General features: G+C 41.8%; 1 protein-coding gene across 4 annotated transcripts; it reads left to right on the top strand.

The window, feature by feature from the left end:
• Positions 1-755: 755 nt before the first annotated feature.
• Positions 756-13,827, top strand: tut4 (terminal uridylyl transferase 4). Of its 4 annotated transcripts, none has more exons than XR_013787872.1 (30): positions 756-954; positions 3,148-3,625; positions 3,902-4,038; positions 4,755-4,871; positions 5,000-5,177; positions 5,264-5,352; positions 5,441-5,492; positions 5,827-5,893; positions 6,387-6,513; positions 6,590-6,709; positions 6,826-7,011; positions 7,092-7,266; positions 7,357-7,892; positions 8,054-8,204; positions 8,284-8,370; positions 8,474-8,577; positions 9,142-9,199; positions 9,284-9,387; positions 9,468-9,557; positions 9,685-9,798; positions 9,879-9,956; positions 10,030-10,207; positions 10,290-10,337; positions 10,431-10,513; positions 10,600-10,715; positions 10,844-10,989; positions 11,089-11,192; positions 11,960-12,097; positions 12,970-13,122; positions 13,350-13,827. XR_013787872.1 is itself a non-coding variant. In XM_079478735.1 (30 exons), the coding sequence occupies exons 2-30, from the start codon at positions 3,211-3,213 to the stop codon at positions 13,430-13,432; spliced, it is 4,452 nt and encodes a 1,483-aa protein (XP_079334861.1). In that variant the 5' UTR covers positions 765-954; positions 3,148-3,210; the 3' UTR covers positions 13,433-13,827. The 4 variants fall into 4 exon arrangements, 2 of the variants coding, with proteins under 2 accessions (XP_079334861.1, XP_079334860.1); XR_013787873.1 differs by having other exon boundaries at positions 765-954; positions 12,970-13,155; XM_079478735.1 differs by having other exon boundaries at positions 765-954; positions 11,960-12,515.
• The last annotated feature ends 270 nt before the right edge of the window (positions 13,828-14,097 follow it).

Raw genomic sequence — 14,097 nt, 5'->3', positions numbered from 1 at the left:
ATTAAATGAAAACAATAAGTGAGCGTGTTCATCGGCACTGCTAAGTGCATATATTATCTAGGCCTATATCAAAGTATTTGCCCATTGCAAGGTTGAAAATGTACTTCTCTTATTTTATTAGGAATACAGTATTTGTACGGTATTCGGCGGTTCTTATTTTTTATTAACAACAAAAATAATTATTTACAAACATTCGTGTATACAATGAAATACAACATAAACATAATAAAGATTTGCACGTTAGGGGGCTATTGTTAATTTACATGAAAAAATTAAAGCATTTACAAATTTTCAATGTTTTAATTGCTTTATGCTTCATAGAAAATCGGAGTGAATCAATAAAAAGCTCAGTTTCTTTCTTGAATGAAGTAAAACAGTTTTTTTACAGGAAAATTTACATTAGTGAACATAAAAGTTTGCCATTAAAAGAATAAAATGAATTATATAAACCAGACTATGCTTGATTCTACTGTTCTCCCAAAAACCGAATAAAATATGTTTCCAAAACAACATAAATTAATCGATGTTTCTTGTGATAAGACCACCTACATTTTGCCTCTTGGTCTTACAAATGTGCATTTCCAGAATAAGTGAACCACAGTTTCAGGGCAACTGTCACAAAACATGCAATTAACATCAAAATCGCTTTCAAATGTTATAAAGTCATGTTTTACAGGGTAATATTCTATGTATTAATTTGAATGACACGCTCGGTTGCGGTTTCGTTTTCTCCGCCTGCCGCAGTGACGCGGCCCGCGGCCCACAATGCTTCGCGCGAGCTGAACTAACATGGCGTGCGTGCTCGCTGTCTCGAGCGGGCCGAAAACAACAACAACCTGAGCGCAGCGATTCCCTGCGTTTAACGTGCCGCCGACGCGACAGCGCTCGCCAACGCACCTCCCGACGCTCGCGTCCGGCATGCGCTGCTGATCGATCGCGCGTTCGAGAATTCAGGTGAGAAGAAAAGCCGATAAACGAGAGAGGGGGTGCGCGAGGCGTTTGCAGCGCGACGCGAGAGCTAAGTCCGTATAAATAGACAGAAGTTGAGAAAGTGTTCATAAAATTCGCGAGACGTTAGACGGCTGAAAGTCTTCGTAACTCTCGGGGAAATGAAGTCGTGGATGCGGTTGAAGCGAGCTGTTGTCGTCGTGTCTATGCGTTGTCAATGTTTTCCTCATTGCAAGGTTACGCGAACGCAATGTTTTTAGCATGCTAACAGTTATCAACCAGCACTGTTCTAAAAGAGATGAATCTGGACACAGAAATGACATCGTTGATGTTTTGACAATATGTCGTTTTTTGTTTGGCTGTAGTTTTGTATTTCTTGGGGCCTACAGGTCATTACACTTGCAGATGAACGGAGACACATTTGTTCACCTGAAACCAAAACTCGGATGTTCAAAACATTTACATTTAGTCATTTAGCAGACGACGAGGAAACATCGGAAGCGATTAATACAACATAAGTGCATCAAAACTAGTCCATTAAAGCCTAGCACAGTATACAAAGCTACTAAAGCAAACTCTCATGAACCCTTAACCTTCTTGTTCGTTTAAACCTTATGCTTAAATATAGAAGTAAGTTTGTGTCATCTTGCAAAGTTCAAACAATGTCGACTTGGATGTTTATTATCCTTTATCCCTGTTTGAATCTTTAAAATTGTGATATTACTTATAAATCGTGGATTGACACGGTGTTAGCTGTCAATCATCTCTGCATGTATGAAATACCTGTACTGTGAGCACAATGCATTGAATGGTGTATGGAACGACACAATGTAGGGATGCACCGATACCGGCCCGATGAAGGCACAGTGACGGAACTGACTGACATTTGTTGTGCAATCCGCTTTGAAAGTTTGCGACAAGCATATGCAATGATTTATTAGTTCATAATGCGTTTAAGGTGGAAGCTATACTATTTGTATTAGTCTCACGACGTTGTGAAGAGGTGCAGGCATCGGTATCTGCGAGTTCCAAACCAATGTGGTATCGGTGCATCCGTAACGCAATGCAATTGACTTGACTGCTGCTTTCTATTGTGATATCGCGAAACAAAGGTTATATAAGGCGTGATATTTCTTTAAACACATTGTCGATGTTTGCATTCTATTGACATGCCTTGCACACATACGTGATTTACAAGAATATACCTTCATCCATAAATTCCACCGTTGACAATGAACTTCTGCATGTGAAAACAACACCGCACATGCTTGTTTGTTTGTAGATGTGCTATTATGTAAATAATATTGGTAACACTTTACAATAAGGTGCTATTAGCTAACAATTTCGTTTTTCAGCATTTATTAATCCTTGTTAATGTTAGTTCATGTCAATACAGTTATTCTTATTCATGGTGCATTAACTGATGTTACCAGTGACAACTTTTGATTTTAATAATGTATTAGTAAATGCTGAAATCAACATGAATTAATAGTAATAAACGCTTTAGAAGTATTGTTTGTTGTTATTTCATGTTAACAAATACATAAACTAATTGTTAACATATAGCAGCTTATTGTGTTGCCATACTATTTTATAGTAAATATTATGAATGTCTGAGCCTCACATCATGCATTTCAATGTATAAATGTCACTGACAGCTTGTGCAGATGTCGAATAAACTTAAAACTTACTGATAATGAGGTCAGTAATGAAAAAAAACGAAGTTAACACTGCATTGCTATGTGATAGTCAATTCCAAAAATAGCCCAAATTTCACAGATTTGTAGTCCAGTTCTATTGTCAATGTAATCTCTTTCCAGGGCTAATATTGATAGCGATTCATGCTTCTCACGATTAATTGAGCAAAATTGTTGTGAAAATGTTTTCAAAGCAAGCACAAAACTCCACACAAAGCTTGAATCTTTTAAACTGCAACTATATTCACTGCATTTCTACTATTTTCATATATTTTTGCAAACCCCACAGACAAACATGAAGGGTCACCAATAGTTACAAAAAAGTTTCAAGGTTTAATTCCGAAGGTCACAAAATGTAAATGTTTTCGTTCTTTTGAAGTAAGGTGTAACTCATTCATTGGCTGTAAAGTACAGGCATAAAAAAACATGCTGAAGTGAAATTAATAACAAACCTATTTCTGTCATTGATGAAACATTTGTAGTTATCTATATTCATTTACAGAAATCTTCAATCCAGAGCCCTTTGGGCTTTTCTTCAGTCTTGTCGGGTGAGTAGTGGATCGATATGGAGGACCCCAAGAGCCCCGTGAAGGTGGTCAAACCATCCCGTTCAAACCGGGGCAGTGGTTCTTCCTCCAAACCACAGAAGGACAATACAAAATCCCCCCGTCAGAATAAAGATGCTGTCCTCCGAGTGAAAGAGGAGATTCAGGGTGGCCATAGCGGTGGCAGGACCAACACTGGCAGCCCTCAGGAACAGGGGAGGGGCAAAGGCCGCAGGCTCACGGGTAGAACCAATTCTGGGGAGAGGGGGAAGGTGAAGACGCAGCAGAGCGACTCCCATCAGCAAACCCCTGAGAGCAGAACTCCAGGCCGAAACAGTGGAGTGAGTAAAGACGTAGGAGCAACATCACTGCCCAGCACACCAGAGGAGAACTTAACACGAAGGGACTTCGTCATGGCTAGAGACAAGATGCCTGGTGAGAAAATGAAAACTGATTCCCTTGTTTTTGTGTCTGGTTGCCTGTTATTTTTAGCAGCTTACTTAAATTGCTCACACACATTGAAATGTCTCTGGTTTTGTGTTCAGTCAAAGGGGTTCTATGTTGTTTGGTTGCCAACATTCTTCATTATATCCTACCTACTTTGTGTTCTGCAGGAAAAAGTTATACAGGTTTTAGATGACATGAAAATGAAAGAATTTATATGTTATGTGAGCTATCCTTTTAATGGTTGGCCATTTCTTTAAATCTCAGGTAGGGAGGCAGGTAGACAAAGGGGCGAGTCTGTAGCAGAGCTCACAGAGGTGGATGATCTGACCTCTGACCAGCAGCTGGGACTCAAACAGACTGAGGACAGACTGAGGAGAGACTACATTCACCGACTGCTCAAGGTCAGAAATACCCATAGATGTGTGCTTAAATAAAATGACAAGTTTCACATCTCCCCTTCTAAAACAACAGGCTCTTTTTCTCTTTGAGCCTTGAACATATATTTATGGTTTTAAGGAATCTGTTATTTGCAATGATAAGCTGTGAGTTACAGTTACATTTGAGGGAATGCAGTCGCTACTATTACTAAACTATCATTGGTTGCGGGCTGCTATATTTGACCTTTAACTGTGTTTTCAGTGCTACGAGGTCGCTAGAAGCGTTCCTAGCTTTGTTTGCTCTAGTAACATTTATAAACAAACCCTGCACCAGAGACGGATGGCGTGAGCTCCGTTCTCCTATTGACAGTCGCTTCCGAAAGTCGCTCATCATTTGCCTTAAGTTGAGCAAATCTCAACTTTGTTGCGTCGCTAGACACGGCCACTTCCTGTCACCCACGGTCACTGTCGCCTGTGTTGCCGGAAGTCGCCGGCTCTCCATTGAAATTAATGACATCGCGTGGCTTTGTCGCGGGCAGTGTGAATGGACAGTTAATGTAACTTCAATAGGAATGCAAATCAGATCACAAGTACGTATCTGTCAACACTCACAGGGTGATCTGTTTTTGAATGACTGTGGGTCGTTCACTTTTGACATTCACCCATTCGCACGTCTGTGGACCGTGTGCATCTCTACCGTGCGTTCTGACAGGTTTCCGTGTCACTGTCTATTCCCACAGCAATCTCCAGAGTACCCGAATTTCCAGTATCTATGCAAACTGTGTTCAGTCCACGTGGAGAACATCCAGGGTGCATACAAGCATATTAAAGAGAAACGACACAAGAAGAACATAATGGTAAGAACACTGGGTTTTATCATATCAAGTCTAAACTAAAATCCTGGATTCAGTCGTAAACTGGTGAACTCGTGTTGTTTAGTTATACATTCCCATCGTGTGATTGGCTGTATTGTGTCTCTTTGCAGGAGAAACAGGAGGAGAATGAGTTACGGGGGCTTCCTCCTCCCTCTCCGGGCCAGCTGAAGGCGCTAGACTCCGTCGTGCTGGAGGTGGCAAAGGTGCATGGCATCTCCGAGGAAGACTTCCAGCAGAGGCATGCCGTGTTGCTCCGCATGGAGGACATTATATGTAAACAACTCACCGGTACGCAGAACTACTTCCCTCATGCAAGTCTGTAAACTCTGAATGGTTTAAAAAGATCAAGAAGGTCATAGGTCTTTCTCACGCAGCTTGTTCTCTTCGCCTGTATGGCTCCTGCCTCACACGCTTCGCCTTCAAAACCAGCGACATCAACATCGATGTGTCTTATCCCTCCACTGTGAGTGTGAACGTATATATTTCACATAAGTATATGACCTCTCTCTACTGCACATAAATCACTGAATGATCACGTGCGTGTTTTGCAGATGACTCAGCCTGATGTGTTGATCCAGGTGCTGGAGATCTTAAAGAACAGTGGTGGGTGTTCCGTCATTTCCCTACAAAAACATTTAGTTTACGACGTTTGTCAAACATCTGTCCAAACGTACTAGAGAACATCGCATTTAGTGAACGTTTTACTAGAAAACCTCCTAGTTATTAATGCAAACATAAATCTTTGTGTTTCAGGGAATTTCGGATATAAAAGAAGAAATACTGCCAAGTAGTAGCGTTTCTTTATTTAGGAAATTGATTCTTTGCAGATGTTGATAAGTTCTGCTTGACTACCTATCACTTTACTCGCAAGCGATTCCGATACACACAAGAAAGTTTCGAGAGCTCAGTTTAACTCCAGTTTCACTTTTGTTTCCAGAGTTTACAGAGGTGGAGTCAGATTTTCATGCCAAAGTCCCTGTCGTCTTCTGCAGAGATGTGATAAGGTCAGTTTTACCACTCCAAGAAAACAAACAAACGTACTTCAGAAGCTATTAAACTTAGCAGAATAAATCATGTTGGGATGTAACAATATTATCGATATCGTGTTATCGCAATACTAAAATTGTCTCAATATTATTTTGGTCACTTGACTGTATGAAACGATAGGTCTTCCGGGCCGAACATAGAGAATGTTAGGAAATAGAATAGATGTTAACTTTGTCAAGGTCCATCTGGTGCAATTATTTCATTTTATTAAGGGGATTTAAGGTCGTTTGACCACTCTCATACTATAACCCATACCTCTAAGCAACAGTTATTAAGTGGATGCTCATGGCACGTTTCAGAGTCGTCATTGACATTTTAAATATCGCATCAAAAACCGTACCGTGGACTTAACTACAAGGTATCACCGTACATTGAGATTTTGATCTGTTGCATCCCTTAAATATTGTGATGTGTGTAGTAAAACTGATGTGAATTGTTTTGTCTCCGCAGTGGGTTAATGTGCAAAGTGAGCGCAGGCAATGATGTCGCATGCCTTACCACCAATCATCTCACAGCTTTGGCTACACTGGAGCCGAGACTGGTGCCTCTAGTGCTGGCGTTCCGCCACTGGGCAAACGTATGATTCGCTTGCACACTCACCTAGGATGTGTTTCTCATGGTGACTGTGGACTAAAGTTTTTTTTCTTTTGTAGCTGTGTCACATTGACTGTCAGACAGAAGGCGGAATACCATCATACTCCCTCTCTCTGATGGTCATCTTCTTCCTACAGCAGAGAGAAACGCCCATCCTGCCTGTTTATCTGGGAACTTGGGTGAGAACCGACATCTCTCAAATTAGTTTTCTGATATTACACAACCTTAGTGTTAAAACGTAACATGAGAAGGGAAAACGACTAAGTGTGTTTGGCTTTTTTGTGTGTCTGATCAGATCGAGGGCTTCGATGTTAAGCGTGTGGATGAATATCACATGACAGGGATGGAATCGACTTTGTTTGTGGGATGGGAACACAGACCCGCTCCTCCGTCTGAGGGCCGCGGGGAGAACAGAGGCAAACATGGTCCCAAGAGCTCCACGGTTAAGACAGAAAAGAAGGGAGATCGCGCGACGGGCAAGGTGACCGCCTGGTTTGACATCTTCCTCATTCAGACTGTTTTAAAGACTCTTTGACAATGACAATGTGGGTTTCGTTGTAGGCTCGTCTGACACTGGAAGAAGTAGAGAGTGTGTCTTTGGGTCAGCTGTGGTTGGAGCTCCTGCGTTTCTACACGTTGGAGTTTGCGCTGGAAGAACACATCATCAGCATCCGTCTGAAAGAGCTGTTGCCACGGGAACTGAAGAACTGGCCTCGCCGCAGGCTCGCCATCGAGGGTAAGTGAGCTGTGGTTAGTCAGTCATTTTCAAAATGTAATGTAACGGACCGTTTGTAAATGAGCACATTGTGTGGTTTGATTCTTTCAGACCCGTTTGCGTTGAAGAGGAACGTGGCTCGCAGTCTGAACAGTCAGATGGTGTTCGAGTACATACAGGAGCGTTTCCGCACGGCGTACAAGTACTTCGCCTGCCCTCAGAGCCGGAACGGTACGAATGTCAGCCGTGGCTACCTGAGGAAAAAATCCAGACGCAGGGCCAGGGCTCACCGGCACGTTCGCGACGGCACGGCCAAATCTGACAGCCACAATTTAAAGAATGCTGGAGAAGAGGAGGATGAGGAAACCAGTGATGATGAGGATGAGGATGAGGATGAAGATGAGACTCTAAGGGCAGGTTTTAGGAAGCTGCTGGCGAGTGACGTTCGGACGGACGCAGGGCTGCCGGATAAAGCCGTTTCTCAAGCGCTCTCGTCCACTATCATGTACTCATCGGCACAGAACGGCCTGATGATGGACAGTGATGAGGAGGAGGAGGAGGAGAAAGTGCAACAGCTGAAGGTTGAGTGTGTTGCTCCGGAGGACATGCATTATATCTTTGACAGGATGATCTTCACCGGGGGGAAGGTAACACCTGCCAACAATATTACAATTATATTACCTTTCAGTTTTTGTTTTGCAATGAAAGAAATTGATATAGTGTGCATGTAAAAAGGATGTAGTTAATTTTTGTTTCTTCACTATGGTCATTTTTCTGGTAAACATCGGGTGCCTGGTTTATTCCACAGCCTCCGACAGTCGTGTGCAGCATCTGCAAGAGAGACGGCCACCTGAAGGACGATTGTCCTGAAGACTTCAAGAAGATCGAGCTGAAGCCCCTGCCGCCCATGAGCGGGCGTTTCAGAGACATCCTGGACGGCCTCTGTCTGCTCTGTTACCGTAAGTGCCCAGCGTTACACCAAATGAAAGACACGCATTTGTTTGTGAACACGTTCACATGTAATGTTTATGTGTGTAGGTGAGCTGTCACCGTCTATTGGGGAGCAGCAGAAACGAGAACAGATCCTGGCCAGTCTGGAGCGCTTCATTAGAAAAGAGTACAACGGTGTGTACAACAGTTTTCCTGAACTTAATGTAGCTTTTGCGAAATAAACACATGAACCAGAGAGGCTCACCGTGTCTTTAACTGATTCTTGGTTTATCCTTAGATAAGGCCCAGCTCTGTCTGTTCGGCTCTTCAAAGAATGGCTTCGGCTTCCGTGACAGTGATCTGGATATCTGTATGACGCTGGAGGGTCATGACTCAGCAGAGGTGCTTAACTTAACACTTGGTGTCATTTCTTTGTTGATCTTCATGTCAGGCTGTTCATTTGCCCAGTTCCCTTTTTCACGGTCTTGGATCAATACGTCTCTTTCTCTGCTGTAATATCCTTTAAACCAGTGGTTCTTAAATGATCTTTTATCCGTTTAGCAGATGCTTTTTTCCAAAGTGGCTTAAAAACTAAAGAGGGCAGTAAGATTTTGTCATCAGGTACCAGCTTTGGGCAGATGTCATGAGTTTTTCCCGCACTACGTTCGTGCTGTTGCGGATGAGTTATGATGAAATAAAACCATAATGAAATATAACAGAAAATCTTTCCTCAAACTATTTTAATTTCCTGTGGTGTCACACACAACCCGGGGTGCTACACAAACAACAGTTAGAAGCAGGAAATTCTGCTCCTGTTTTCAAAACGATCAGCTTTGCTGTCTTAAATTACAGCCTTATATCTAACCTCAGTAGTACGTGTTTATGATTTTCTTTGTTTCTTATACATTGCGACAAGTTTGTTTGAATAGAAATACAATTTTGACACGGTTCTGTTTCTCCTCACAGCAACTTAACTGTAGGGAGATCATCGAAGGTTTGGCGAAGATTTTGAAGAAGCACACAGGTAATGAATGACTCTCATAAGATAAATACAGTTTCAAGAGTGTTTCTTAAACTAAAACTGATCTCTTTTGTTTGTGTGAATCAGGTCTGAGGAACATCTTGCCGATCACAACCGCTAAAGTGCCTATAGTGAAGTTTGAGCACCGGCAGAGCGGACTGGAGGGGGACATCAGCCTCTACAACACACTGGTAAGACACGCGCATACTTTAACACGCATGGATGTGTGCGTACGTAAATCCGATTCTTATAGATGTGTCTTGCTTATCAGGCCCAACACAACACACGGATGCTGGCCACATATGCGGCCATAGACCCTCGTGTGCAGTATCTGGGTTACACTATGAAAGTATTTGCAAAGGTAAGGCCCGAAATCACTTTGAAGTTTGTCATGCAATACATCTTTTTGTGGAGGATTTGTTTAACATTGATGGCATTGAAATGTTGTGAGTGTGTGCTTTTTGGCACTGAATCTGTGTGTTTTTCAGCGCTGTGACATCGGCGACGCCTCCAGAGGAAGCCTCTCGTCCTACGCTTACATCCTCATGGTGCTTTACTTCCTCCAGCAGAAGCAGCCGCCGGTCATACCCGTGTTACAGGAGGTAAACACACGTGCACATCTAAGAATATCTTGTGGAAGGGTTCAGTTCAAGTCTGTAATGTTCTGTTGCTGGTTCTGCAGATCTTTGATGGGAACTCGGCACCTCAGAGGATGGTCGACGGCTGGAACGCCTACTTCTTCAACGACCTGGATGAGATGGTCAGTGTCGTTTCTGAATGTGTCCTTCTTACGGTTTAGTTCACGTTTGACCCGAGTGTCTGTGTCTGTGCAGCGACGACGTCTCCCGGAGCTTCGTCAGAACAAGGAGACGGTTGGAGAGCTTTGGCTCGGCCTGCTGCGTTTTTACACGGAAGAGTTTGATTTTAAAGAGAACGTCATCTCCATCCGCCAACACAAGCGCCTCACCACCTTCGAGAAGCAGTGGACATCCAAATGCATCGCAATCGAAGGTCTGGACATCTTTAGAACATTTTATAAAATAGTTTTTTTTTGTGTGGATGAAGAACTGACATTTCTGGTTTGTTTTAACAGATCCCTTTGACTTGAACCACAACCTTGGTGCTGGCGTCTCTCGCAAAAGTGAGCAGAAAGAATATTTCTCTACACTTTCACCTGTCAGAGTTTGAAGTTGAGAGTAAACATGTGGTTTAATGGTGTCTGTTCTCTGCGCAGTGACCAACTTTATCATGAAAGCCTTTATCAATGGCAGAAAGCTCTTCGGCACCCCGTTTTACCCTCATCCCGGAACAGAAGTTGTGAGTTACAGACATGCACATCGACACTGAAGTTTCAGTGCCAAAAGAGATGTCTTTTAATTTATTGCTCTCTCTCTCTCTGTCAGGATTACTTCTTTGACTCTCAGGTGTTGACGGATGGTGAGTTGGCTCCGAATGACCGCTGCTGTCGGATCTGCGGGAAGATTGGTCACTATATGAAGGATTGTCCAAAAAGGCGCAGGTGAAATTTGTATTTACATCTAAACTTTGCCTCTTGAATTCTGGCATGAGTGAAATTGCTTTCATTGTGTAATCTCATTTCCACTGCATGACTCGAGCAGTTCATGATCTACTGCGTTGTGTTTTCAGAATGAAGAAAAAGGAGAATGAAAGAGATGAAGATGCGCGTGAGGACGACAGGGAGCCCAGAGAGAGGCGCTGTTTTCAGTGCGGCGACATGGGTCACGTGAGGAGAGACTGTCCGGATTATAAACACCTGCGTCAGAGGGCCGCAGGTAAAGATCCATCATTTACATTTTAAATATAATTATCCATTAAAGGTTTTCAAAATAGTATAGAGGTTTTATTTAACGGAGTTGATCTTTTGTTTACAGTACCTCATATGGTTCAAACAATGGCGTCTTCTCAGTCCATCCCCATTCCTCAAGGTGCACCAGGCCAGGATCGAGTCCGTCGGAACAGACAGACCTCTGAATGTGTGCGTGAACAAAACCTTTTGAAGGCAACAAAATTCGTTTCATGATACGAGACTGGGTTAACGGTTATGTAATTCAATATTTAGAACGACAAAATAAGAGACTAATACGTTACAGAATCTACAACATTAAAGGTTCAATCAAACATTCTGTATGTAAATGAATCGATAAAAAATAGGTCTGTCACTGAATGGGAAATTTCAACATAAGGCTAAACCTCAAGAGAGAACTTCTTAAACCAGTAAAACCACATCATTATTTTAAAAACACGTTAATGCTGATCACGTGTTAGTAATGGGATTAAATGTCATGTCGTTTATCATCACAATGTCATATCGTAAGAAAAATCACCACACCTACAGTAACATATGATGTCTTCATATTTTTGTATCACAATATATTGTTACACACCTAGTTAACCTTGTTTACGTAAATTTCATTTTTATACATATTTTGATTTAATGTGTTCATATTTAATATATTTATTTATTTTATTTATGATACGAATATTTGGTCTAAAATGGCTCAATAGACTCAAACCAACATCCACTGTTGTCATGTCGTTGATATCAAATGTTAGAATTAAAATAAAGTAAATTTTACTTAAACATCAAAATGCATTGATTAAAAACATTCTTATTTATTGTCAATGTTATATTTTTATAACAAAATCAGTTTTAAGATATATTTACAACCAAAGTGAAAACATTTATTACGTTGTTTTTTAGGAATTGTAGACTCTAATCTGTTTTTCCATCTCTCTCTTAAGTCTGATACACGTCAGACTCCTCCATACTCCCCCCAGCCCTCTCCATACAGCCAAGGTTCCGTCTCACCCCAGAACAGCAAGAACTCCCCGTCCTCTTCTACCTCCGCTGGACACGCCAAACCATCCCAATCGAAGAAGGTCCAACCTCACGTATTCAATTTAGCGCACCCTCACCCGGGCCAGTTCCGCCCCGGACTATCTGCACTGGGTCTGCTGCCCTCCCACCCCTCACAGCCACCCCTGATCCCGGGCCCCTGGCCCGTCCACGGTCCTATCATTCAGGGCTCCGGGGCGCCGTCCTCCAAACCTAGCCAGCACGCTTCCTCGCCCGGCATTAAGTTTGCCGTGCGGGGTGGGGGCAGGACCGGAGGCGGGCAGGCGGTAAACGCCGCTACTATGAACCTGAACGACCCCAGCATAATATTTGCCCAGCCCTCTGGGGGACGGGTGACTGGAGGGGTGGGCGGTCCGGGCAGAGATAGGGGTCACCACTGGCAAAATCACCATCTCAATCCAGGGCCACTAGTGGGAAAAGGCACAGTGGGAAATAAAACAGGTACACGGATGTGGTTCTCACAATCACTGTGTGTGTGTGTGTGTGTGTGTGTGTGTGTGTGTGTGTGTGTGTTCAGGTTTATTTATGTTTGTAAAGGTTAAATATTCTCACTAACACCAATGTCATCACAATGTACTTGTGTGGACATTTCGCTGCTCTCTTCACTAGATGAAGAAAAACATGTTGTGTTCGAGCTTCGGTAAGTCTAACAGGTGTGTTGGGCTCACTTGGTGACATCACCTGTTTAAGACGGAGCACTTTCAACGTTGTTTTGGCCAGGGTTTATAATATTGCAAGATTTTATCATCTCTGTGGTTAAGTTCAAGTAAAAAATAAAAACAGTTATCGAACAGTAGATTATAAGGGAAAGCTGATGGTTTCAGAATGGCCGTGTTTGGAATGATTCTTGTGTTAGGATTATTTTACACATCTGTCTTTTTTCTGTTTGTCACAGAACCTAGTTTCTCATCTCAGTATGGGGCTGTGAATCAGGGCTCTCGGTCCTGGGAGGCCAGCAACAGTGCTCAGTATTCACTCTCCCCGTCGTACATGCCCTACCACGTGCCACCCTACCTGCAACCGCCCAACAAACCTTTCATCTCACAAGGTACGTCGAAAGAGACAGGCGGGAGATTCAAGAGTAAGTAAACATGTGTTTGTGACTGTGCATTTGTGTTTTCTTTAAGGCTTAATTTCTGTTGATCTATGTTTTGTACATCCGTCTGTAATTTATTTTAAGTACTTGGAATGAATGAATGAAAAAAATGAATGCCAGTGTTTATTGACAGCAGGTCACAGATTTTCGATTTATATTAACACAATTTTCTTGTGCAGGTTCGGTGGTGGCAAATCAACATTATCCACTTATTCAACACAATCGGCATGGCAATATGAACTACATTCAACAGAAGAAATGAAATGACACTTTACTTTTTAAACCAATGCCCAAGGTCCTTATAGAAAAAATATATTTGCATCATTTGGTTTTGAAACTTTTAAAAAAAGAATTTTATCATTTTTGTACAGTTTTTATGTTTTATTTTCCTTTAATTTCTTTGTTTATCATCGCATTTATTTGTGATGCAAAATGTCAAATATTTTAATACCCCTATTTTTGGAAGGGGTCCAAAAAAGTGTTTTATTTTGTGTGTAAAATAAGGATTTAAAATGTATTCGCTTTATTTTTATTAGCTGTATTCCTATTTTGCTTGCATAAGGACAAAGGCTTTAGGTAGGAAAATCGAACATTACAGCCAATGAGAAAATTATGTAGTGCCAAAAATCTTCCCTATAGCAAACCAAGAAAACCGTCAAAAAAACAGCAGAAAAATATCAAGAAAAGACCAAAAAAATAAAGAAAAAGCAAACCAACATGCCAGCGTGTTATTGTGTTTTGTGCGTGCGCCTTCAGTTTTCTTTTCATTTAAAGTTACATTATTATCACAGCATTTTTAAGTGAATATTTTAATTGCAATAATTCCAAATTTGTTTACCACTTATAGACAAACTTCCAGTTTCATTTTTATTTGTTAAATCTTACATGTATAAGTCATACAAATTTGTTCATTAACATTTTCATTGG

Source organism: Barbatula barbatula (assembly GCF_947034865.1).
Source record: "Barbatula barbatula genome assembly, chromosome: 17".
Lineage (NCBI taxonomy): Eukaryota > Metazoa > Chordata > Actinopteri > Cypriniformes > Nemacheilidae > Barbatula > Barbatula barbatula.
This window is presented reverse-complemented; position numbering and strand designations above follow the sequence as displayed.